Here is a 27,940-nt window from a genome sequence, read left to right as displayed (position 1 = left end):
TAGTTAATACATTAGGTATCATGAATAAACAATTAACCATTTTTTTTTTTTTTACTGCATTTATTAATCTTGGTTAATGTTAATGAATTGATCATTTTTGGCTGATATTATATTGATAGTGCATTAACTAATGTTAAATACAACATTTGATTTTAAAAATGTATTAGTGTGTGTTGAAATTAACATTAACAAGATTAATAAATGCTGTAAAAGTATTGTTCATTGTTAGTTCATGTTAACTAATGTTGTTAACTAATGTTAACAAATGGAACCTTATTGTAAAGTGTTACCAGTTTTTTTTTTTTTTTTTTTACTTATTTACCTTGAAAACTTCCACTTCCTCTAAAGTTAGCTCTTCCATTGTGGTGGGATCCTTGGGCAGGGCTATAACTTTCTGGACTGTGCCACGATCTGTGGGGTAAAAGAGGAGTCAAACACTCTCTACACAGCTTGTTTGCTAAATATCTGCAACCCTATATTACATTCTAACACTGGCACTTGTTCATGAATACTTAAGTGTTTATAGACACAGCACAAAGGTAATAAAACTAATTAACCTTGTACATCTTAATCAGAGGTGTTAAACTCACCTGTTCCCAGGAAGAGAACCTCGTATCGGCCATCCACTGCATCCACCTGATCCACTGCAATAGTAGTAAAACGATAGTCTACACCTGAACGCACCACCAGAGGGCGTTTGTGAATGGGATACACAGGGTAGTACATGAGAGGATGTCCACGAATGAAGTTCACTGCTTCATCTGAGAACTCTTTTGTTGACTGAAGACCCGGTGTGAATGTGCCTCCTGGACACTAATGTGTGAGACAGAGGAAAAAATATATACATTTATTTATTTATTTGCTTATGTTTCTATACGTGCTTATCTAATTTTTTTAAGGTTAAAAGTCATGACTTTTTTTTCCAGACTCACTGTTCCAGGCCGTGGATAGGGAATCTTTCCTGTGTATGTAGTCCACTGGTAGTTATGTCCATGTTTATGGGCGAAAGGGCCATTAAAGATGTTGCGAATGTCAGCCATTGAGTACACACACACGGCGGAGCCTTTAAACACTGAGCTAAGAGACAAAAACAAGATTGAGGTGCAAAATCTCCCAGATCCAGAAACAATAAATCTACCTAGTAAAAAGTTACTAAATAGAGAGAAGTTAAAATAGTAAGAGACGAGACAGAAATGACTATAATCTGATACATGGATAAAAAGCAGAGTGAAAAGGGAGTGAAAACAAGGCAATTGTTTATTTATCTGTTCATTTGAGGAAAGAAATGAATGAAAAAGCAGGTTTGTACCCAGAAGTTGAGAAGACAGCATATACCACAGGGTTTCGTTCATCTTGAGTGGGTTGGATAAACACGTCCCCTGAAGTGGATTAGAAAATAAGGGCAAAAATGTGTCAAATTGAGATGTTAAGCATATATCAGGATCAGAAATTAACCATGGCTCGGTGCAAAACCACCAAAATGTAGAATGAGGGGACAAGAAAAAAAAAAAAAAAAAAGAAAATAACACCCACTCAATTCGTCAAAGAAGGTTTCCACCCCATCATCTCCCATTACAGAGCACACCAGCCTGGCCTTTAGAAATGTCGTCCATTTGTTCACCAGAGACTTCTGACCCCCCTCATCATTCTGTGAATGCACAGGATACAAAACACAAATAACTATTTATTGACTGATATAACTGCTTCTTTTCCACCTGCACTTTTAGGATATGTACTGCAGGAATTTTCTCACCAGGCACACACGGCCCACTCTGGCCACCACACTTGGACTCGCTCCTCCGCCAGAATCCAGACTCTTCTCACGGAAGAAGAAATAGATTTTGTCATCGTTCCTCTCTGAGCTGTCAGGAATCTGCTTCATCTGAACAAACACAGGCTCTGGGAAATAAAAGGAGCGTGCATATAATGTCCATCCAAATATTTAACAGGAAGTAAAACACATAACCAAATATTTAGTTTCAGCCAATTAGAATTGCATCTGCCAATCCAAATGTGAATGCCATGGTTATTTACCGTTGAGCCATTTTGAGTCATATTGTTCAGATCTCACAGCTGGCCGGCTTCCCATGGTCCTAAAGATGCCTGGATCAGTACTCATGAAGTCCACAGCTACTCCTGCATACAGGTTTCCATCTAGATGGAGGAGAGTGAGTAAAGACCAGAATTAAAGGGATATTCCGGGTTCAATACAAGTTCAGCTCAGTTGACAGCATTTCTGGCATAATGTTGATTACCACAAAAAATTATTTTGACCCATCCGTTGTTAAAAAAAGAAAAAGAAGCAAATATTGAGGTTGCAGTGAAGCAGTTACAATGGAAGTGAATGGGGCCAATTTTTGGAGGGTTTAAAAAGGCAGAAATGTGAAGCTTATAGTTTTTTAAAAGCACTTGCATTAATTCTTCTGTTGAAACGTGTGTATTATTTGAGCTGTAAAGTTGCTTAAATAGTAATTTTTACATCCAGGGTGTGCTGAGTGACTCCAGTCAGGCTTCCTAAGCAACTAATTGGCTCAGTTGCTAGGGTGGGTAGAGTCACATTGGGTAACCTCCTTGTGGTCACTATAATGTGGTTCTCGCTCTCGGTGGGGTGCGTGGTGAGTTGTGTGTGGATGCCGTGGAGAATAGCATGAAGCCTACACACACGCTAGGTCTCCGTGGTAATGCGCTCAAGAAGCCATGTGATAAAATGCGTGGATTGACTGTCTCAGACGCGGAGGCAACCGCGATTCGTCCTCCGCCACCCGGATTGAGGCGAGGCACTACGCCACCACAAGGACTTAGAGCGCACTGGGAATTGGGCATGCCAAATTGGGGAGAAAAGGGGAGAAAATCCAACAACTACAGTCATTTTAGGGTTTGGATGTAACTTTACCCAAAAAAAGGTTAGTGAGTGATTTTCTCACACTAAAATCATGTTTACATCTTGTAGCTATACTTATGAAACAGTGAGTATTTTAACATTTAAGGATTGACCCCATTCACTTCCATAGTAAGTGCCTCACAGCAACCCAGATTTTCACTTTTTATTTTTAAAGAAAAGGAGGGGCGAGTCAAAATAAATGTTTGTGGTAATCAACATTATGCCACAAATGCTGTCGATTGAGCTTAATTTGTATTGAACCTAGAATATTCCTTTAATGAGCACAATTGAGAACTAGATATTGTATGATGATATACTTGTAATTATGCAAATTATTTAATTATGCAAAATACAATATATGGCTTTGTAATGAATTGTTGCTTACTTATCAGTGCTGCAACATTCTCCTGGTTTGGATCATAAGAGCATTTTCCTTTTCCGGAGTCCACATAACCAGGAACCATCCTGAAAAGGTAATCCTGAGGACAACAGAGTGGGAATAGCAATTTTAGTTATGCAAAGAGCATTGCAGTAAAAGAAATAGTACACACACACAAAATATTTTTTAATTCCATATATATATATATATATATATATATATATACACACACATACACACACACACATTTTACAGGTTTGGAACGACATGAGCGAGTAGGTAATGTCATTATCTACATGCTCTCATGCCGTTCCAAACCTATATGCTGTAATTATTTTAGTGGAACACAACAGCACAATATTTTGAAGAATCTTTCTTCAATGGTGCTTTTATTATTTATTTTTTTCCTTTTTGGAACTTGACATACATGGTCACTATGAACTGTTCATATTTGGCATGAACCGTTTAATAATTTTTTTTTTTAAATCTCTTCTTTTTTGTTCCACAGGAAAAATTTGGAAGGACATGAGTTATGATAATAGAATTTCTAATTTTGGGTTAACTATTTCTTTAAGACTTGAATAAGTTAATATGATATGCATTTACCTCAGCTCTCCAGCCCCTGTTTATGAAGGTGCAGATGGGTTTATATGCTCCTGTCCCACAGGTGTACAGGTGAGTCCTGTTCCATGGCTCAATCAGACGCACAAAATTAGCACACTCTCCCTGAGAACACACACATTCATGCAAGCTTCTGTTAGATTTATGTTGTACACAACAAGAGTCTTACACTCTACAATCATTTCAGCTAGAATTAACATACTCTAAAAACGTGTGATTCAATAACTACTAATTAGATCAGTTTGATCAAAAGAACTAAAGTAAACTCACATGCCTGCCTTTCCCAGTCATCTGACACTCTCCCTTCCTCTGAGCGGGAGCCGGCCAGTGGATCTAGAGACATAAAAACCTCCATCACACAATAGCCTCTTCCATACGTGCAACTTGGTAAAATTGCAGTAAAATTGTTGGATTACTTTTTACTGGTAAACATACCACACCTGCTGTTCACACATGGGACTGTTTCCATTTTGTGACCATTCACTATATTCACTCTAGTCGGCTCTAAAATATCAAATATTTTTTACATCTTCAGAGTAAAGGGAATAATTTCACTGTCTGTCTAATCTGATGACATTTTTGTTTTTTGACTGCAGAGTAACTGAATCACCTCTGTCTTACGTCAGTGCGTCCTGACCTCATATACAGTATGCTCAAACCTTTAATCTTACAACTCTGTTCACATACAGCAACAAAACTGAACTTTTCAGGTAATATTACAACTTCTTGGGGGTCTGGGAAGCTCAGTGAATAAAGACGTTGACTACCACCCCTGGAGTCACGAGTTTGAATCCAGGGTGTGCTGAGTCACTCCAGCCAGGTCTCCTAAGCAACCAAGTTGGCCCAGTTGCTAGGATGGTTAGAGTCACATGGGGTAACCTTCTCGTGGTCGCTATAATGTGCTTTTCGCTCTCGGTGGGGCACGTTGGCGAGTTGTGCATGGATGCCACAGAGAACAGCATGAAGTCTCCACACGCGTTATGTGTCCGTGGTAACGCGCTCAACAAGCCACATGATAAGATGCGAGGAATGATGGTCGCAGATGCAGAGGCAACTGAGATTTGTCCTCCGCCAGTCACTATGCAACCACAAGGACCTAGTGCGCATTGGGAATTGGGCATTCCAAATTGGGGAGAAAAGGGGAGAAAAAAAATAAAATAAAAATAAATAAATAAATATTACAACTTCTTATTCAGGGAAATAGCCAGTGCGGAATTCACCGGTATTTTCGAACAGGTCGTGTTCACACATGACCTCTAAACTTAAAATTAAATAAGGCTTAAAAAGGCTGTATGTGTGAAAATGAGTTAAGAGAAGAATTCACATCCACTTCAGTTTTTCTTCAGTTTTTTCTTGCTTGACTTGTATTTTATGTTGTAAACTGAACAGAATTTAACCACTGAATTCAATTATCATAATTTTAATCACCACTTACAATGAGAGGCTCTTTGTTGATATTTTGCATGTCCAGAGAGACCAGATACTCGCGGCTGCCCAGGTAAAGCCGTCCTTGATCCTGATCAACATGCAAGATCCGGTAGTCACTGGTGTTGAAAGAGAAACTGAATGGTTTCGCTGTTCGAGTGTCCATAAGTTCTAATGAATGACAAAGGAGAAGGAAAGGAAATATAACCATTAATCTGAAATCAAAATGTACTTTCTTAATGCATGTTTCTGGCCTTATCGAGAATGATTCAGTGCATGTTATTCCAAATAGTTAAAAAAGGGGGCGTTCAAGTAGGGTGACCATATTCTGGTTTTCCAAAAAGAGGGGGATTGGGGTGGAGTGGAATAATAGGGTTCAAAACAGTGTTACTATGAATGCAAACTTTAATACAGTGAAAAAGACACTCTATTAGCATAACATAAATATATATATATATAAATAAATAAAAAATTGTACTAAAATAAAATATTTGATGCCATGAGTGTACCTTCATTTACTATTACTATTATTTTGAATGGCCATGGAAAATGAAGCAATGTGATAATTTTACCTGGTCGCAAATATTAGTCCGTTAATTTACCTGATGAACTTTCACCTTTTGCTGATGCTTTGCAGAGCTAATGTGTGCTTCTAAATCACTTGCACCTTTATTAACAACTGACACATAAGTGCCAGCTTTACATGTCATACATTCTGCTTCCCACGGATCTCGACCTGGATGAAAGCATGGGAATTTTTTGTGCAAATCTTCTGTAAATTTGCACTTTCGTTTGGGCATTGTTTCCACTCAGCTATTATTTGCTGTTACTGTCAAGCAACTGTTTGATGCTGAACACAACAGCGCTTCGCACGTTCGCGGAGAGGTTGACAGGCAAGAATTTGGCCAATAGTTGCTGCAAGCCTCTTATAATTGACCAATTGGTGTGCGAGAAGGCGGAACTTACAAAGAGGGGCAAATATGCAAATATGCGCGCACACACAATGAAGTATTAGATCAGATGTACATCATAATTCAACTAAAGCCGAATCCCAGACTTTTTCGCAAATTTAGAAATCCTGGCTGAATGCTTTTATAAGGTCCGAAAAAGAGGACATGTCCGGGAAAAAAAAGAGGACATATGGTCACCCTAGTTCAAGCCTCTGCTTTTTGATTAAACACTCTCAGTGTTATGGGGTAATCAGTTCTCTGCGGACCTTTCCTTATTCAGATGAAATTGTTAAAATAAAAAGCTTGTAGCAGCAGCGTTCTGGGCAGCCCCTTCTCAGCGAACTCTCCTTGAAGGTGCAAAGGAAGAGCCAAGAAGCGTGAGTTGGTGGCTCTTGGGAGCAAACTGCACTTAACACAGTTCCAGAATCATTTCCTGAGTACTGGAAAATAGAAAAACACTTCCACATGCAGGCCAAGTATTCAGTCTCAAAGGCAAAGATTAAAATGAAGTTCAGTTAAAATGAACTGTTTATACAGACATTCTTGTAGGCTGTCACAGGACTTCAAAGAACACCATGCCCTGATGCAAGAATTGCATTTAATGTTGCGTGAAATTTAACAGCACAGACTTGTGTCAGATATGAATTATGATCAGATGATTACAGTCCTGGCAAAAGATGTCAGCATCTAATATTTGGATGGACAGGAGTCAAAAGCTAAAGTTTTTTTAATTTATTTTTTGTGTTAAAATGCTTTCTTGTATCCCAGCTTAATATGCAGAGACAACAACTAGTAAGCCATTAATAGGTTGATCCCCCAAAAAGTATAAACACTGAGAAACACCACTGTGAGTAATCAAGAAACCACTGTTTGTAAATCTATTTATTGACCTTTGTGGTGCAGAAATTGCACACTTCAGCTTTAAGAAGAAATAGATGCCACATCCACATCCAGAAGACTGGTGTCTTAATTTTTTTATTTTCTCCCCTTTTTCTCCCAATTTGGAATGCCCAATTCCCAATGTGCTTTTTAAGTCCTCGTGGTGGCGTAGTAATTCACCTCAGTCTGGGTGGCGGAGGACAACTCCCAGCTGCCTCCGCATCTGAGATCGTCAACCCGTGCATCTGATCACGTAGCTTGTTGAGCGGGTTGCCACGGAGACATAGCACGTGTGGAGGCTTCACGCCATCCACTGCGGCATCCACGCTCAACTCACCACATGCCCCACCAAGAACAAACCACATTATAGCGATCATGAGGAGGTTACCCCATGTGACTCTACCCTCCCTAGCAACCGGGCAAATTTGGTTGCTTAGGAGACCTGGCTGGAGTCACTCAGCACACCCTGGGATTCGAACAGCGTCTTTACCACTGAGCTACCCAGACTGGTGTCTTAATATACACATTATCCCTCACCTCTACTCCTTTGATCTCATTCAAACTCTGACACTTCTAAACTGATCTGCTCTTTTTTATTTTTTGCTCTTTGGTGGACCAGTCTCATTCATTATGGTTTCACGGCCTCTCTAGACAATGACATTCTATATCTCCTTCATATGCCAAATCAGTAGATGATTAATTGTACCCTGACCTACCCTTTGGATCTTATTCTTCCCAGATTCATGTTCACTGGTTTCCAGACCTTTCTGTTTTACTGGATATGTCATTGTACTCTTATGCATCAAAACTTAAGTTATTTTGAGCTAGGTTTTTAAAGGATGCACATCACAAATTCTAATGGATCTTGAGGTGTGTTGACTGCACTTTTTTCCCCATTCTGATGGTTGATGTGAACATTAAATGAAGTTCCTGACCCGTATCTGCATGATTGTATGCACTGCACTGCTGCCACACGATTGGCTGATTAGATAATCACATGAATATAAAGTAGGTGTACAGGTGTTTCACAAGTGTCAGTGAGTGTATATTTTAAGCACTGACACACATGGGTAAAAATTGCTGTGGACTTTCTTGGCATCCTAAGGCTTGCTCAATGTTATAGCAAATGGAAGACAATTTGTCATTGCAGAGTGAGGTTCTCTGGAAAAGTTCATTCAAAACTGATAATTCTGTCATTAAATACTCACCCTAATGTTACTCCAAACACGTAAGACTTTTTTGCTTTTGTGGAACACAAGAGCTTAAAAGCTTAAAATTTCAATTTATCAATTGATTTCACCGATTACAGTCCCCAAATCAAATATGACATCTACGCCACAGGTTGGTCATCAATAACATCAAACCTCACTGGTTCTTGCATGTCCCATAACCAAACGCCATGATGTCAACCAGAGTCGCTATTCACTTTCACTATATAGCAAAAAAAAAAAAAAAAAAAAAAAAAAGTGTGAAATTCTTCAAATTTCTCTTTTTGTATTCCACGAAAAAAAAAAAAAAAGTCTTACAGGTTTTGTGACATAATGAATTTTCATTTTTGGGTGAACTCTCTTTAAAACAGCACCAATTTGTGAATGAGCTTTGTCATCCTTTGAGAAAATTCACTGGACGATCATCTGTACAGATGTTTACACATCCTTGAAACTGTTTAGGTACAGGAAATGTGGGCATTTAGAGGACACCTTTAATGTTCTAAAAGTGCATGTATGTTTAAGTGTGTGTGTTTACAGGATGCTGTGGAGAGGGTGCTAAAATAACCACTAATGATCGGATATCTGTTGGAGACGGAACAGGGTGGGCAAAAGGGAAAAGGTTTGTGTACAATCGAGTTCCCCCCTCTTTCCTTTACTGTTAACAGGACACAGGACACACCACCTCTGGCAAGCCTGAAGTGGACTAAAGTGGACATGGCACAGGGTTCATTACAATAACAGGTGAAAGACACTGGTGAAGTTGAGTCATGTCAAGTCAAGACAATTTCCTGCTGAAATTGTTCTTAGGAAGCCCTTGTTGTGTAGGCAAAGAATTCAACAGGGAATACCAAAGGAATAATAAAAAAAACAAAAAAACAGTCCTGTCTACACATTACAAAAATGAATACTAAACATAACACTGAAATTTAATGAATAGCTCACCCCAAAAAATGAAAATTCTGTCAAATTCTGTCTCCCTCATGTGTTCCAAACCCGTATACTTTTTATGTAATATCCAAAAAGGTAAAAAAGCATCATAAAATTAGTCCATACAACTTATGTGCTACATTTCAAGCAGAGGTTGCGCTAGAAAAAAATCTTTCTCCGTCACTCTGACGGACTGGCCAGCCCACCGGTAAATGTCCCGGTTCTCCCAATGGCCAGTCCGCCTCTGCCTGTTAATACACACCTTAATATTACAAGGAAATAAACAGGGCACACACGCACACACACAGCTGGAGTGTGTGTGAGAGAGACAGTGAAGACAAAACTGATGCACTTAATGTTTTTCTTATTTTTTTTTAATCTGTCAAAATGATGGACAGCATTTGAAATGATCCTTCACCGTTTCAAAAAATTGTTAAATGATGGAGAATTTTCAGTTAAAGCAACCCCTGGTTCCAAGACTTCTGAAGTCATAACATAGTTGGGCTGCACGATTATTGCCCTTGATATTGTAAATCGCGATTATTAATGACGATTAATAGATGAAATTACTGTGGTGTCACTAAGCAGGCAACCGTGCTTGCAGGTTCTTCAGAACAGCAGGTTATGGGCTCCGCTGCAGTTTATTTTAAGCATTAAATACTGTATATAATAAAGGTATATCTATGGTTTACAATGAAGAAATTTATGTAGGTTCTTTCTGAACTATTGCCAAAAACAGTTTTAACTTCAGTCAATATGCCTGTGTGTCACGTAACAGGTTGATGTATACACATCCTCACACATTTAACACACTTCCAAAGCCTGAAAAATGTGGCATAAAAATCAAAACCTACCATCAGGCATGCAATATGTGTCTTTACTGCTTTAATTATTGGTCCACATACAGTAAATAATAATATTTGACATATTCAATAGTCAAACTGAACAGCCGATTTAGACTGAACTTCCTTAATGCATTTAAAATCCCGTACTGTGATCTTGTACACATAAGATCAACGTTAAATCATATTTGGCCTCAAATATGTCACAGTGGTTGCACTTTGGAAAGTAAGATCAGCCTGTTTACGGTTTTGTGTGATTCGTTAAAATTGAAATCTACCAACAGCAGTTGTGGGTCAAATAGGCATTTATCTGAGCAGACGCGATAACAATGGCGATGTTCTGTGACATTTGAAGTTCAAGAATTTTCTGTCCAAAACAGCTACTTTGTAGCTTGTTTAATACATCAATACAACTTTCTTTTTTTTTTTTAAGTTGTACACAAAAATCGAGCAACCCAACAATATTCAAACTCTCCAGATCTGCACTCACATATGCTCTCGTAATAAATATAGTTGTTTAAACAACACAATACTTATTTAGACCCTGTCTGTACCTTGATTGTAACGGTCAGAGATCGTTTTAGCTTTGTCGCGTTGCTCGTTTGCAGGTTGTTTACCTATGTTAACGGGGCGACATTTAACTAATTGAAAATAATTCAAAATTGCTCACCTTTGTTCTACAGCTTCTTTTCGAGTGTCAGGTGATGTTTCTTTAGCACTAATTTTCGTGTGCCATCACAAACCGAGATTAAGAATACTGTAACGCAAGTATCTGGACGTCAGACTACTCAAAGCTTGCGCATAAGGATTGGTTGTCATTACTGATAGGACTGTACTGTAGACTCTGATTGGCCATTGCCATTTCATTGCTCAACGCACACATCTGGGATTGGTTCAAAACTCAACCGCTGCAAAAACACATTCTAAATAGAAACCATTAACGCAACAGGAGTAGACTTAAACTGAATGCTGTATTCGTCAGTTTTCACGATTACATAATTATGAGAGCCGTAATCGCGATTAGTTTTTAGATTAATTGTGCAACCCTATAACATAGCTTTGTGTGGGGAACAGGAAGAAAGTCATTATTCACTGACAATCTGCTCCTCCAGTGAAGAAAAAGCACTGCATCCAAGTCATTGAGTCAGTGAGCTGAACTCGAGAACCAGATCAGAACGATTTATGAACAAACTGTTAAGTGCGGTTTGTGAACCAGAGAAACTGGTTCATTGAAAAGAACTGGATCAAAACTATTTTTGCTTTTTGTTTTTTATGAAAGTACAACATGTGAGTCTGACATAATGGTGAATAATTTTCATTGACAGAATTTAAATTTTTGGATAAACTATTTCTTAAACTTTGATATCTCAGGTAATATTTTTTTTTTCCGAATAATGGTCTGAATTGAAATATAAATATACATCTAGATATACTGTATAAATAAAATTCATAACTTTTCCCAAAGTAGATTTAATGAATTATAATATGAATTCTTCTTGAATTCTTATTCATAATTTTTATAAATATTCTGTACATATTCATATTAGGGTAAGGTTGCACTACGCAATGGAGCCAATGTAGAATATCAAATTTTTCTTTCACTGTTTCTGCCAGTTTTTTGCAGAGTTCTCATAGTCTCTGTTGGGAACACTCTTCTAGAGTTACACTAAGACCTTCCCTCATCTGCAGGCACCTCCGAAACACAGACCATCCTAGTAGCAAACAATGACCAATCCATCTCATATAACAGCAGAAAACAGAGAGGCCAACAAGACAAGTGGATTTATCCGACCAGCTATTCTTGATGTGGAGCAGAGTGAGCAGGCGGGTTGATAGTGGAGGGCTGATCTTTCCTGCAGGACAAAATACATTGCAATTCAGAAAAATGGGACTACAGAAATGGTCTGGATCAGAGCCAAAGCCAAAGCCAACCAGAGTTTCAGCAGAATTGCAGGGGTGGGTGATGAAAGAAATGACAAAGCTAACAATAACTAGTTGGATCCAAATTACTAAGAGGGTATAATTGAGCCCAGTCATCTTTTTAATTAGGTTTTATCAGGGCACAAGCAGGGGGAATATGAGCCAAGGGCAATTGGAAATATGAAACATGAGGTGATTGATATAGGAAACAACTTTTCTTTCTCATGAATCCTGGTAACATTATTATGCATTTCCTTCAAGGCACTTTCAACCCACATCATGATTCGATTATTTATGAAGAACAGAAAGGTCAATTGAATTCGCACAATCTCATGAGTCATTGACAATTGGGGCATCAAACACTACTGCCTAATTTGAGTGGCCCAGTAAACAAACCCCTCAGCACGAAATATGCCATTGTGACCTATTCCTCTCATAAAACAATTCTGTAATTCATTAAAATATTCAGTGTAATTCTTTAATGCAGTCAAGTTCACCGTAAAAAAAACAAGGACATCTACCGTTCTGAGCAGACCCATTTTGGGGGGAAATCTGTACAATTAAATATGATCAGATCTGTTAAATGCTCTCTGTAAGTTGGTGAAAAGAGTTTGTAAATTCTAGGAGGTTCAATTTCATAGCTCTAGTGCAACCTGGAGTGAGTTATTCAAACAGCTTTCACAAGCCTTAACACATGCTGTTCTTCTTTGTTTACATACAGCAAGCTTGCAAAAGGAAATTAATCCTAAAATGTCCTTTCAAAACTGCCAAATGACCTAAAACAAATTCTAAAAATAATAAAAATAACATTTTACCAGGATATATATATATATATATATATATATATATGGAGAAAAAAAAAGACAACAATAGTAACTTTGAGCCTCTTTCTATGTAGGTCATAGCTAGTGTACCATGGCAAAGAATGAGAAACCAAAGAAATAAGCAAACTACAAGGTGTGTCTTAGGGAAAATATGGCTACTGGAAAGAGTTGGCTGGCAGAACACAAACAATTCAGAAGTTTTGCTTATGTTATTATGGATTACGGTATTTTCAAGTTAACCGCTGCTTTTCATCATAGAGTACTTTCTAAACAACGATATGCAGGGTTATAATACCACACAGATGAGAAAGGGACTACTCTATCATCTTTAGGGTAATTATGTAACAGTGACATTCAGCACTCCATCTTATTCAGCTGAAACGTAAAATGACCAGAATTCCTGGTTCACACTTTTAATTCCTGTTTACATCAGGCAGGCTTGTGTACTGTTAAGCAACCCATATTTCAACCCATCTCAAAATTTGAATTAGAGGGCTGCAAGTGCACATGTGGTTACATGAGTACATGACTATACTGTATGTCTTTCAATTGTACTTCTGGGTGTACACAATGGTGGCATGTATCTGTGTGTCAAAAAGGTTGGTGACAGTTAGCTTGTCATAACTGACAATGACTGTAATTGTTTAGATTCAGTCCTCACAAACACTTAAAATCTAATACCAAATTATCAGAAGAGGATGCTAGGAAAAATTTGTGGGAATATCGCTAAGCTCCTCCAAAACAAGGGTTTTGTGTCAGCTCCCTCTTAAAGAACAATATGCTATCAGACCAGCAGAAATAACAACACAGAAAACAAGAAAATTACTAATATAAAAAAGACAACTAGATCTCATAGAAACACGTTACTATACCTAAGTTTTTGCTAAATTACTTTTACGTGGCTCGTTGTATGTACTGCAGCAGTTTCCTGGTGAAAAAGTTTCGCTTTCACACAAATCACAAGGGGCAGATTATCAGTTTATAAACACTTACTTTTCGCCCCCTCCTCAAACAATGCTTACTTCACACTATGACATGTTAACTCTAACTATAGTGCATGACTTGTAAGGCAAAACATTTTAATTGTGCAGTTTTGTGCAGTTTGATGAAAACAGATTGTAGATTATGCCATATATATATATATATATATATATATATACACACACACACACACTGTATATAATATTTGTCTTTAGACCCCCAGTGAGCAAGCCAAAGAAAGAGGCCTGAAGTGCATGTGAGAGGACATTTGAGCCAAAAGTGTCATAGAAGCACCACAAAATGACGTAGTTGCTTCAGCAATTGCGTTTTCATGTCACATTTTCTTTTATGACACAACTCGTTTAGGTTGAATTCTTAAGGTAGGGTGGTCGGTCTAGATTATTTAAAACTCGACAGAGCATTAACCTAAAAAAAAAAAAACCTGCTTAAAATGTGTTTAGCAGAAAATTTTACTCGCTTTTAATGCTGCTCAGTGGACATGATTTTTTAAAGATCAGGCTTTAAATAATATTGAGCATCTGCCAGCATATAAGGAGTTGAATAGTACTCTACACACACAGTTAATAGTAGAGAACCAGGGAAAGCTTCCGTTTAATGGGAATTCAGATATAATCACATCTCAAAATTCTCATAAAAGTGGATGAAATCCAGGAAATGACAAATATTACTATGATCTTTCAAGTCTTTAAACAAAATACAATGTACAGGATTGCAACTCGTACATGGAGTTGTATGTCCAGATTTAGTGCTCGAGTATGCATTGTCAGGTAATGAATAATGTTTGCTCTCACCTTTAAAAGTCAGCTGCACTCTGGGAGCAGACCAATGTGTGCAGGCCACTTGAAATAAAAAGGAAGCCCACAGCAACAGGAGGAGTCTAGTTTCCATAATTCTCAGAGTTAGGCCTATTTGCAGTCAACCTATACAAACCCACACAAAAGAAAACAAATAAGAAAAGGTGGACTGAGAAAGAAAAATAGAGAGAGGCTAAATTTATCACTGGTTTAGACAAAGGAAGAATGGAGAAAAGATGAGGAGTTCAAAAATAGCTTGGAAACAAATGAGAGATGAAGAGGAGGAAGAGAAACAGAGACAGTTAGATTTAGAAAGTCAACAGACAAAACAGAAAAGCCTACAGTACTCACTACTACACAGTCATATATTTAGCTTCACGTTGTAGCAGCCAGACAAATCCCAGCCTGTCACACCTTCCACCAAAACAATTCCACACAAAGGCAGAGCTTTCAGCCCTGCATTAGAGGGTCAGCATTTACAGTACACTGTGTCAATTTTATTTTTGGAAAAACAGGTGCTGTTAATCATTTTCATCCACCTTGTGCAACAGCGCAGACTGATTTGAGAGTTAGCAGATTAAGATGTGGTTTGTGACCTGTGTACAGTTTGTTGGGGGGGGGGGGGGGTCGAGCAGGGGTGGCACTATAAAAACCACTACTTGTAAAAATGAGCTCAGAATGCCATGTGCCTGGGAAATGCTTGTGGTGGCAAATCACTCCAAGCTGCCGCAAAGCCCCGTCACGCTGCTCATTGTTCAAACTTGGATGATCTCCCCAGCCCCTGGTGTCCAGGGCTGTGCCTGCTATGCCTTTTAGATCCGTTTCCATCGGGTACTGATCCTTGGCTCCTGTATATGATGTCATCAGTTTGCCAATGATGTATGTGGGTGATGTCAGCACAGCAGGCACCCACATGGTTGGGACTTGCTTGTCTGTGCATTCTCTTTTCCGGAGATGTGTGATTAAATAATCTTAAATCAGACTGAGAACAGGCGCTTCATTTTTATTAGCATTTATTATAATATTTTCAATTTTTTTCCTCCCCAATTTGGGATGCCCAATTCCCAATGCACTCTAAGTCCTCGTGGTGGCGTAGTGACTCGCCGCAATCTGGGTGGTGGAGGATGAATCTCAGTTGCCTCCGCATCTGAGACCGTCAACCCGCGAATCTTTTCACGTGGCTTGTTGAGTGCATTACCGTGGAGACGTAGCGCGTGTGGAGGCTTCACGCTATTCTCTGCGGCATCCACGCAAAACTCACCACGCCCCCACCGAGAGCGAATCACATTATAGCGACCACAAGGAGGTTACCCCATGTGACTCTACCCTCCCTAGCAACCGGGCCAATTTGGTCGCTTAGGAGACCTGGCTGGAGTCACTCAGCACGCCCTGGATTCGAACTCACGACTCCAGGGGTGGTAGTCAGTGTCAATACTCGCTGAGCTACCCAGGCCCTTTTATTAACATTTATAAGTACTGCACCTGTGTGTACGCCACAGTTTAGTTTTGACTGTTTGCATGTTGTTTGTGTGGAGGCAAAAGATTTGACACTAGGCAACATTAGCTGGGTTCCCGTCCACATATTTTTATGTGCATTTTGGTATGTCGCATGAAAAACGCTGGTTGGAATCAAATGAATCTGTGAATAAAATCTCCAAAATGTGCATAAAATACACTCGCATGAGGCGGATAGCCTACATTTTTTATTCAATAAGAAGAAATGCACAAACTATGATGGAAACACATTTACCGAATAAACTCCTATTGAATTTATTAGGAACACAAGATGCGCATCAAAAAAGTCATGTGACTGAATAATTCCATCATAACTGGACTAACCAGCGGACCAATCAATCATCGCATCTGACATGTTGCTCTGGTCAGTCTGAAATACCAATGTCCTGAAAATACAAAGCCTGTATAGAGTTTGCAGAGAAAAACAAATCGAATACAAACTTAAACTGTGTGGAAGAGCAGGTTTATTGACACAAAAATATCAAATAGATCCACACGGCCAAGACATAAAGATGGAGGAATGCACACACATAGCGCGCTCCCAGAACTGTGTGACGTGCTTCAGATATGAAAGATTTTATTAATAAAAAGAATCACAGTGGCTACAATTTACCTGGCTGTGACGATTTTGTTCTTTTGAACACATGGGATGGAAACGCGGCTTTTTTCACATTCTGTTTTTTGCATAAATTGAATTTGCAACTTGAATGGAAACACTGCTACTGTAAATTGTTTAATCCTTTTCCACAAACTTACACGCACATAAAAACACCAGTCCAGGCTCTGCCAGCTGTCACTGGTTCAAATTCATTTTCAAAGCACATCTAGAGGCTTGTTTAGGAATGTACTACATGTCCAAACTGCAAGATGATGGAGTTAGAGAGAGAGAGAGAGAGAGAGCTGTAGATTGTATGAAAAAGTAGGTGTGAGAGAGAAAGAAGGAGATTAGCACTGGAGATGGTTATCTTTCTGTATGTTCATGTAGATGTTTATCATAACTCTGTAGACGTCCGATTGGGATCATAGCTGGCTGTGTTAAGAGTCAGGTACAGCAACAGCAAAGAGATTTTTATCTGAAAGCTGCGAACAAGGATCTGTGATTTCTGATGCACTGATGAAGGGCTAACCAACAAATAATTGATATAATCTGTTCTAGCTCAAAGCCCCCTCACTTCTGATTCTGAAGTAAAAAATTCATTGGCTCTTGATGGGACTCACACTCTGTGCAAGAACAGATCTGTCTTATGTCTGCTTTCCTTTACATAGTAACTCAGGTGTTTTTACATGTTGGGTTTTGGCACTGGTTTTAGAGAAAACACACACACAAGCACATTTCTACACAGTCAAAGGAATATTCCGGGTTCAATACAAGTTAAGCTCAATCGACCGCATTTGCGGCATAATGTTGATTACCCCCCCCAAAAAAAAAAAGTTTACTGTGAGGCACTTACAATGGAAGTGAATGGCTGCTATTTTTGGAAGGTTTAAAGACAGAAATTTTAAGCTTATTATTTTAAAAAAGCCCTTAAATTAAATTAATGAATCTTTTAAAACCTGTGTATCATTTGAGCTGTGGAGTTGTTTAAATCATCGTTTTTATGGTTTTAGGGTTTACAGCATTAAGTCGTCATGGTAACGAAGTTGTAAAATTGGATACAACTTCACACAGAAAAGCTTAGTATGTGATTTGATCACACAAAAATCACGTTAACATGCATTTTATTTACTGCAACACCCGTCGGTCCTCTTCTTGGCCTCGAAGGAGCGCCTAGAAGTACTGTTGCTGCTCTGCCTGCAGATCCATGAGGGCCTGGTGTTGAGTCTGGTGGATGCTGGTGAGGGATCACTTCCTCCAGTGGCAAAGACGACACCATAGCAGCATACCTTCCTCCTTATCCCGGGTTTCGGCACCAGTGTAACAAAGGTTCGGGTTGGGCAGATAAAGGAGGAAGCGGGAACCAGTTTCCACAGTTCACATGAATCCGTTTTATTAACAAATGAACAGCAATTGCTTTACAGCTTCACTCAAATAAACAGTCCGCTTTTCAGCTTCACATAACACAAGACTCTCTCTCTCTCGGAGGGACAGACCAGAGTCTTCGTGTCTGTTCCCCGAGAGAGTCTTGTGTTATGTGAAGCTGAAAAGCGGACTGTTTATTTGAGTTATGCTGAAAAGCCGTCTTGTGTTTTGAGTGAAGCTGTAAAGCGATTGCTGTTCATTTGTTAATAAAACAGACTCACAGGGGCCTAGGTAGCTCAGCAAGTAAAGACGCTAACTACCACACCTTGAGTCGCAAGTTCGAATCCAGGGCATGCTGAGTGACTCCAGTCAGGTTTCCTAAGCAACCAACTGGCCTGGTTGCTAGGGTAGGTAGAGTCACTTTGGGTGAACCTCCTCGTGGTCGCCATAATGTGGTTCTCGCTCTCGGTGGGGCACGTGGTGAGTTGTGCATGGATACCGCGGAAAATAGCATGAAGCCTCCACATGCGCTAGGTCTCTGCGGTAACGCACTCAACAAGCCACGTAATAAGATGTGCGGGTTGACAGTCTCAGATTGAGGCAGGTCACTACGCCACCACAAGGACATAGAGCACATTGGGAACTGGGCATTCCAAATTGGGGACAAAAAATAAATAAAATTAAATAAAACGGACTCACGTGAACAGTAGAAACCAGTTCCCGCTTCCTCCTTTATCTACCAAACCCAAACCTTTGTTACAACGTGTTTCAGAGTAAGATATACGAGCGCTCCACAGTTTGCTGGATCTACTTAAATTGTGTGAGGTTGGTAATAGTTTGATCAGTTGTTTTTGCCAATTTAAGCAGATTACTAGATCTGTGTTAAATATTTAAAGCTATTTTTAATATCAACTCCTGTTTTTTACCTCTATGTTGGTGCGCAGTCGACAAACTGTAGGGAAAAATATAGATCTGCTGTGTTCTTAGAACACATGAATTTTACTTAAGTGAATAGATATGTAGACACGCTATTTTATACATGAAAACATACGGACATTATTGAAACTCATACTTATTATAAAACTATTATTGTTGTCTTTTGATAAAAGTCATGCTCAGTAGCTCACAAACTGTTGTGAAATGATAGATTTGCTTTGTTCTTATAATGCTTAAAACCTCTATTAAAGTCTCTTTGTAGGCCTATTTGATTGTTGAATCAGTGACTTAACTAATTTCACACAAGACACTCATTTTTCACCATCTTCTGGCATCAACAGAAATGGTCACTGAATCATTAATTGGATCTGAATGAATTTTAGTAAATGTAGTCGAAACACTCAAGCCACTTGGATACATTTAAATCCCACAATGCACAAGCACAGAGTAAAAAATTATATTGTGCACAAGCACAATTGTCATTATTGTAATTGATTAAATCATTTATTCAGGACCAGATTGTGCTCAGTCTTTTATTGTCATGTGTGAAACAGAAGCAAGTGCTCCACAAGATGTCCTTTATTTTTGCAGCAAATTTGGCAAATTATGCAATTATTTTGCAATACATGAATCTTTAAAACACTACAAATATTAAAAGTAAATAATACGTATATATTAATTTAATACTTATAAATTAATATATACTGTAATATATTAATACTGCACTGTAAGTGTTGGATCTGTGCGAGCTAACCTCCCCCCAGTTTTAAATGACTGCTACGCCACTGTCCCCAGTTGCTCCATAACACCGGAATGGCCCGCATATGAATTATGGATGCTAAAGCGCAATTTATGACGTCCATTAAATCCAACTCCAGCACGTCCGTTTGTTCTCTTTTTTTGTGTGACTGACAAAATGACAAACTGCGGTTTCTCCTTATATATACATACACACACACACAAATATTCGAATTAACATAAAACAAAGGTCAATCAAATTCAAGCAAATTTTAAAAACACACAAGTTAGTCAATGTTTTTTTTTTTTTTTTATCCTCGAATTTGTGGATTTTAAGTGATTTTGAGTTTATTCACTATTCGAGGATAAAAATTAAAAAAATTGGATTAGCCTACATCCTTTTCTCGCGACAATATAGCATTCGTTTAAATGCTGTTTCTTAACAGAAGTGATGTATTGCAGTTTTAAATGTGAGGTTACGAACTTATGGATTAATTGTGCAATTAAAAAACTACTGTTGTGATGACCCACAAATTTGTCACCACCACAGCAACAAGACACATGTAAGAACCAACAAAGAAATATAGGCTAGACCCTTCAAAAAATGAAGACCGCGCCATCTTTTTGAAATACAAAAAACTCTCACCTATGACATATTTAAACTTAAGGCTGGTTTAAATGAAAAAGAAGAAGTATATTTACTTTATGTGGTCCTCTTATGGCGATATCGATGTTTTCCTCCGTGTGTTTAGTGACTTTTCAGAAGCAGGTGCGATGTTATCGGTACATTCCTTAACGTCTCTCGGAGCAAAGCGCTCGCGCTTTAAATACTGAAATCCGACCAAAACTTTCTCATAAAAACATCAGAGTTTTTATAGCTCTAGTCTTCTGAATTCCCACTTTTGAGGCGTGCTAGTGATTCGGTAAACTCGATGACCCCCCCCCCCCCAAAAACAAAAGTTTGTGAATTTGTGCATGCAATTCCTCTTTGGCTCCTAGTTTGGTCTTATCTGGACAGTTGAGGAGATAAAGGCAACATAAGTCAAGAGGTGTTTTGCTGTTTTCGTGACACTATCTTCTTCATTTACCGCTTTGAATACAAAAAAGAAAATGTATGCGTGGTCTTGTCACGTAAGCTACACACTGCACGTCGCTTTGCGGTTGCAGGTGTTTGGTTTATTTGGTGAGGTGTCACGGTCCAGCCCCCACAGTAGTAGACAACTGCTCTCGACGAGCCGTATTTAACTATGTAGAGGCCAGAAAATCGTGAACATAATAGCTATGAATGCAGATATACAACAATTCATAATGCCAGATTAATTGCTGTTTGCATTTGATAATGCTTTTTATTCAAACATACATATATTGTATACTCCCTAATTGGTTTTTACTGTATTTTTACCATCCTACATACTTTTAACTTTTTTAACACTTAACCTTTTAATTTTATGATAAAATTTAAATTGATATTTCACCCAAAAATGAACATTCTTGCATCACCTTCATGTTGTTTCAAACCATTTTACATTCTTTTTCCCTGGAACACAAAGACAGATGTTGGGCAGAACATTAGCCTCAGTCATCATTTACTTTCATTGCACTGTTGTTATTTTTCAATCTAGTCTCATAGAATGAGCGTTACTATAACTATATTTATAGAAACTGATTTTTATGTGCCAAATTCTACGTTTCGTCACAGTTTCCTGGTGAAATTAAGCCGCTACAACAACTGTACGTTTTATTAACTTTCAAACAAATCATGACTACAACTGCTGATTATGACTTTATATACACATATTTTTCGCATTATTACACCCTGTCTACTCCAGACACGGCTGATGTCGCATCGCGAATCAACGACTTGAGACTGTCTACACTGGACACATCGAAACGAACGTTCTTAATCGTTTATTTGTCTCGTTGGCATGAGTAGCGCCATCCAGTTTAGACAGCATCATTGAGGGTGTTACAGGGTGTTACTCACACACTGCTATGTTATGATATTAAAACACTTTTATTATAATCCATCATTTGAAAAACGATACATTTTAACGCTTGTCTAACAGACTTTCCTACATTTACACACTTGATCCAATGTGACTAGCTTCCGCAGTAGCTCGCCTCATAGAGTGTTGGACAGTGGACTCTGAAGTACATGGTTCGAAAACAGTCAAGCGTGCAAACTGACACGTGAGACGAGAGTATCATAGACGCGACTCGAGATAACATGGTTGCTCATGTCGCATTTTGGTTTTGGACACTATTGGTTAGGTTTAGGCGTTGGTTAAGGGTAAGGATGTCTGTTTTGTGTCTACCTCTCATTTGATTTTAGATCCCTATTTGTAAGGTTTAGGTTACATTTTACTCATTAAAACCTCCATCTAATATTCACCTTAAAAAGCTTGTCTGATTCTGAAACAATTTCACTCGCTTTTGGTGACCCCCGCTGGACATTTCACTGGGAAACTGCAGCCAAACATGCATGTATGTAATTTAGTTTTGCCACGGTCACGTGATGTTCATGAGACCAGGCTGCATTTTTTGCATACAATAAAAGTGAATGGTGACTGAAACTGTCAAACATTTACTTTAGTGGTCCAAGAAGAAATAAAGACATAGGGGTTTGGAACGACATGAGGACAAGAAAATAATGACAGAATTTTCATTTTTGAGTAAAATAATTACAGCAGAATTTATTGCTGTGTGTTTGACAAAAATTGATTCGCAAATGACTGTTCAATGCAACTTGTTATGACATCTACTGTGTGTGGTCTGTCTTGTCTTTATTCATTAGAGGTACACGTCACTAACTACTGCAAATGGAGCAATTGACTGCTGGAAGCTTTTGTATGGGACACCCACTTTTAGTTTGTCCCGCCAGAAAGTGTTCAGAAATTCCCAAAGTTCTTTTGCGTCCACCTGCATGACTCACGACAACAGGGACTAAACACAACAGAGGAGGTGGGGTGGGTGAAAGGACATTCTCTCGCAACAAAAAAACTTGCAACACACCCTTGGATCTAAATGTGGAAGTGTTGTTATAACAAAGTTTTTATGTTTTCATTGCCCTATAACAATTCCAGAGTCAGTCCAAGAGTAAAAAGATTTACCATTTCCTTTGATCTCATTAAAAGGGTGGCCTGCTTTTCAAGACATCACACAATATGCCCTTTGCCTGTACTGCTGCGGATGTGGAGGTGGTTTCTTGTCTTTCTGTCTCTTTGTGGGAGGCATCCTTTATTCTCCTTTAAGAGGACGTGACTCAAGTTAGATTTAAGTTCAGGTTTCCGTGTGATTTTCACCCACAAAGCATTAAACACCAGCTGAACCATTTTCCATTCAGCCCAACATTCTCCCATGTCAGAGACACTTTATATAGTCCGTATTTTACGACCATATCTACGCAACACTAGTGAATCAACTGAGAAGTTTAGAAGCAAACGTGCCTAATATATGACATTATTTGGTTTTAACAGTGTGGTAAAAATTAAAATAAAAAACACCTCTACATTGTTGTAACAAAGTGATGTGACATGAAGCATAAATGAATAAGAGGGAGACAAACAGCCCATAGTTTAAGTGTAAACACTTTTTAATATTAACATATATGTGTGGTCTTTTATTTTGTCTGAGCATGCTGTTGGTATGGCAACTCAGCAGCTTGGTACTTACTTTGACAGAGTGACCATCTCATGTTTATGGAAGCACAGAATTTGTACTTTTATACTTTGTTTTAAAGAGCGCAGTGATTCCTTCCAAGTTTCATTGATTTGACTTAGTAATGCATTTTAAAAATGGAAAGGCTGCAAAAAGGATATATTGGAATTTTAAAGAGCTCAAATTGTTTGGCCTTTAAGACACTTTGGAAAATAAAACTCTCTTCCTTCCATTGGAGTGTAAAAACAGGCTTTAGTAGGTTCAAAGCAAGAGTTCTGAAAACAAAGAACAGTCATTATGTGCCACTCATTCCAGTCAGTGCATCTATGAAAAAGTGTATGGGTTAGTGCTTGTTTTGTGATGTGAAGGGATGAATTTTTAAAGTAGTACCATTGCACTCCATTAAAGCAAAACACTTAACAGTCCCACTTTTGTTCAACAGGATGCCTCTCCTCCTCCGATAGATTCCTGCATGAGTCAGTAGCTAGGGTAACTTGGTGCTAACCTACAAAATGCAGAGAATAGGAAAGTAAAAAAGGATCCATTGAAAGTTAGAAAGCTAAAGGGGTGTGGGAGTGTAAAGTACATTTGTCTTAAGAGATAAATCTGTCAGCACCTCAGCGGCAGCCCACGGGATGACCAGAATGGATGAGCGTATCAGCACCTTGCCTCATCAAAGATGGATGCAGTGCCATGGGATTTGGGGATGATAAAATTCCCACTGAGGTGCCTTTTCCTTTTTTTCCCCTCTGTTTTGCACTCTCTACACAGTGCACAGCAGCTTTATCTTGATTACGAATGCCCGAAGCTTGAAAATGGGCAATTTACACACAAATGCCCAGACACACAGTCAAACACTTTACTTACTGTTGACACAAAGTTTCTGTTTTCAATGATATCACAGAATGCCAAGCTTAGGTAATGATGCGTACACATACAGCACCGTTTAAAAGTCTGAATCCACATTTTTCTAACTTTATATTTGATTCTAAACAAATTATATCAAAGCATACCGCATTGTAGACAGGTAGAGAGGGTGCAGGGTGTGCCCAAAGGCTGCAGTTTCTGCTGCTGTTGGTGATCTTTCAGATAAAAATCATTTTTCTGCTTGGCAGAGCTGTCAGACAGTAAGGAGGCCCTTCTAAATGAGAATTACCATTCATCTCTCTCTTTCTCTCCATCTGTCTATCTCTCACTCTTTCCATCTCCCATTCTTTCATTCCCTCACTCCCACCCTCTCCATCACACTCTGTCTCCTTCACTCGCTAACCTTCACTCTTTTTTCTGTTCTTCCAAACAGCTACGTTTGACTATTTTTGTACATTTGTTAGGCCTGCAGTCTATAGTCAGGTAAATTTATGGGACAGATGATCTCATATAAATTCAAATGGATCTAATTTTATGGACTAGATAATAATTCTCTGAATATCAATTCAACTGAAATGTAAAGACTGACTTGTACAAGAATATTAATATAAAAAGTACACAGTAAAAGAACAGCAACATCAGTATGAGCCTGAGTCGCATAGCTCCCATGATCAACAACATGGAAATAACGTCTATGATTAATTAATGAATTTAATGTAAAAGGTTTTGAGATTTACTGCACTTACAATAAATATACAAGAATAGTTTAATGTGGAGCATATTGAGAAAAAATTATAATTCAATTAAAAAATGACTTAATTACTTGTTTAACTATAAACTTAAAAGAATGTACTGAGTCCAATACAAGTCAACTCAATCAACAGCATTTGTGGCATAATGTTGATTACCACAAATTTAATTTTATAAACTTGTCACTCGTTTCTAAAAATAAATAAATAGATAAAAAAATATAGTTACACCAAGGCACCTAATAGGCTAGTCCATAAACATTAAAATTCATACTGTTTTAAAAGTATAGCCACAACACATAAACATTATGTGTTAATGTAATGGTAGCCAGCTGCTAGGTAGTTTGAATTCGGTTCGGAGCAGGTCAAGCAAGGCCGGTAACAGTGGTGCCGTGACCCGGATGGGAGTGAGATTTAGGGGGGTGAGTGTAACAGTAGCCAGCTAGTAGGTAGCTGTGCAGTGTGTAAACCTCACTTCCCTGGCCTCAAGAGGCACACTAGTGACTGACGCTAGAGGCTTTAGCCTCTTCTTTAGCACGTCTGCCTCCCATGCTGGAGATGCCGGTTTGAATCCCGCTCAGAGCAGGTCAAGCAGGACCAGTTACATTAACATGACTTTAATGTGACAAAATCAGGGATTTACAAGTGTTTCAGTGTTTACCAGATTACAGGGTTTAACGCTAAAATGTCATCATCATGACAACACAGTTTTAATATTGGCTAAACTTTTTACAGATAAGGTAAGTAAGCAATTTTATCAAACTAGAATCATGTTAACATGTATAATGTTTACATCTTGTGGCAATACTTTTGAAACAGCATGTATTTTGTTGTTTATGAACTGGCCCCAATCACTTCTGATGTAAGCACCTTACACTAAAAGCGATTTTGCTTTTTATTTACATATAAACAAGGGGAAAGTCAAAATAATTTTTTTGTGATAATCAACATTATAGCACAAATGCTCGACTGGGCCTAACTTGTATTAAACCCGGAACATTACTTTAAATAATCCTAATCCTTTAAGTCACCTATTGTATTTGACATCCCATTTATTCCTCAAATACTGATTATATAATATTCTACGATTTCGCATCCAAACCACTTGAAAGGGTGGGACAGCGGCTCATACGCCCATCATTTATTTCCTTTAATCTGGATAAAGTGTGTTGTATCTCAGCTAAAACAATAGTACAGTTCAATTCCCCACTGCATTCTTGGCTGCATGGCATTTTATAACAGGGCGGGCCTTTGCTAGTGGAATATTTATAGCATTGCATTAAGCATGAAATCAAAGGTTTAAAGTATACCATTGCAACATAGCCTCTCCTCTGTTGAGGCCTGCCCAAAAATGCCTGTCCTGTGGCTGTTTGCAGAGCTGTGGTGTCTCCATATGAATATAAGCCTCATTACACACTGACCTCTCTTATGTCAAGATCTAAGCTAAGCTGGTGACGAGGGCAATGTAGAGTTTAGAATTCCATTACCTCATAGTTCACACATTTCCATATTTTACAGTAAATATGTAATAATGACAAATAAAGTGACAATGCTGCAAAAATGACATATTTTCATGATCTGAACCAGTGCCGTAACTACCATAGACATTGAGGGGGGCATGAGCCCCCCCCCCCCTCCAAGTATTCATAATAGTGGTCTACTGAAATGGGTTTTATTTCCATTGTTGATCATTAAATTATTCTGATTATTATAATCCTGAAAATGTGGTTACATCCTTGATCTGAACATCATCAGCATGATAGAGACATATCACACTCATGCACGATTCATTCACTTTATTGTGACTCATGTATTTCTTAGATGCCCTTTACCTCTGAAGGTCAAGTCTTAGATAACTTAGCTGCCAACCTGTAAGAACTGTTGAATTCATCATGAAATTATGGAATGCGTCAGTTCACATGATCAAGCCCAGCTGTCCATGCACAGGCATGTGAATGATGATAAGAGCATTTGACAATCACTCTACGCCACACAGTGAGTGTTTATCTCAATGCCTTTTGCAGTCCCACAGACCCCCATAACAACCAGGAGCTTGTTTTAGTGCTTCAAATACACAAGTCAAAACAAATTCTCTATGAAAAAAACATTCTGAAAGCATAATATTCACCCACAGGTCTAAGCACAAGTGAACAAATTTAATAAGATTTCACTGTTTGTACTGGAGTTTCAAATGAGAAACTGGATATTAATTTTCCATATGAAATGCATGGAAAGTGCCTTATTGTTTTAGCGTCCGATTGTGAAATCTAAAACGATTTTCTTTGATATACTGCCCCCTTGTGGTTGACATGAAAAGTTCCCAAATGTTAAGGACACAAATTTTACATTGGACACCAATTGGCGAACTAAAATTAAAATAAAAATGTCCTAAAAATCAAATTTTAAATCTGTTGATATTCTTAATTTTCAACCTAATAATTCACCACACAAATCACATTGAGGTCGGTACAAATCATATCATAGTTGCGAATTAACCCGTTTTTGTTCAAGTATGAAGTCTTCAGTCATTTCTTTTACCTTTAGTTGTTTTGATCATTGTTCATGCCACAGTCCATGGCAACTGCCTGATTTGGCTAACTTAGTTTAGCTTCTAGTACCAAATGCCATGTAAATTGGCGCCAAAATATCGTAGATTTTGCTTGGACGCAAGACTTTGACGTCAACAAAACCTACATGTCTATGTGAAGCCTCCTCCCTTTTAAAAACTGATAAACTTATTTATTTTTCTACCCTAACTGTGTATAACTATATAGTTGGTTGCATCTTATTATTTGCAATTAGCATGGTCCAAATTTCCGACTGTCTGTGACTTTCTCAGGAAAGACCAGCGAACTATTTCATC

At 38.4% G+C, this 27,940-nt stretch overlaps 1 protein-coding gene and 1 long non-coding RNA gene across 6 annotated transcripts in view; both read right to left on the bottom strand.

Annotated features, from left to right (window-relative positions):
• LOC127423826 (semaphorin-3F-like) overlaps nt 1-20,916 on the bottom strand; it is a 28,132-nt gene extending 7,216 nt beyond the window's left edge. Inside the window, exons 1-13 of one of the 5 annotated variants that reach the window (XM_051668449.1) lie at nt 20,507-20,916; nt 14,653-14,781; nt 5,317-5,477; nt 4,152-4,214; nt 3,867-3,986; nt 3,267-3,360; nt 2,035-2,154; nt 1,754-1,899; nt 1,534-1,648; nt 1,310-1,379; nt 933-1,077; nt 591-813; nt 323-411 (exon numbers count right to left, since the gene is read on the bottom strand). In XM_051668449.1, coding sequence (XP_051524409.1) covers nt 323-411; nt 591-813; nt 933-1,077; nt 1,310-1,379; nt 1,534-1,648; nt 1,754-1,899; nt 2,035-2,154; nt 3,267-3,360; nt 3,867-3,986; nt 4,152-4,214; nt 5,317-5,477; nt 14,653-14,749 — 1,443 coding nt within the window. In that variant the 5' untranslated portion in view covers nt 14,750-14,781; nt 20,507-20,916. Of the gene's footprint in view, nt 1-322; nt 412-590; nt 814-932; nt 1,078-1,309; nt 1,380-1,533; nt 1,649-1,753; nt 1,900-2,034; nt 2,155-3,266; nt 3,361-3,866; nt 3,987-4,151; nt 4,215-4,316; nt 4,352-5,316; nt 5,478-6,522; nt 6,627-10,785; nt 10,904-14,652; nt 14,782-20,506 lie in introns of those variants that run through there. The other 4 variants (XM_051668450.1, XM_051668451.1, XM_051668452.1 and 1 more) reach the window with 4 other exon arrangements.
• A 2,554-nt stretch (nt 20,917-23,470) lies between these two features.
• Nucleotides 23,471-27,728, bottom strand: LOC127423835 (uncharacterized). Its single transcript, XR_007894386.1, has 3 exons — nt 27,616-27,728; nt 23,852-23,966; nt 23,471-23,736 (listed from the first exon to the last, which is right to left on the bottom strand). It is a non-coding gene; the product is annotated as an uncharacterized LOC127423835 (long non-coding RNA).
• Between the last annotated feature and the right edge of the window lie 212 nt (nt 27,729-27,940).

The sequence above is a fragment of the Myxocyprinus asiaticus genome, chromosome 33 (assembly GCF_019703515.2).
Source record: "Myxocyprinus asiaticus isolate MX2 ecotype Aquarium Trade chromosome 33, UBuf_Myxa_2, whole genome shotgun sequence".
NCBI classification, from domain to species: Eukaryota; Metazoa; Chordata; class Actinopteri; order Cypriniformes; family Catostomidae; genus Myxocyprinus; species Myxocyprinus asiaticus.
This window is presented reverse-complemented; position numbering and strand designations above follow the sequence as displayed.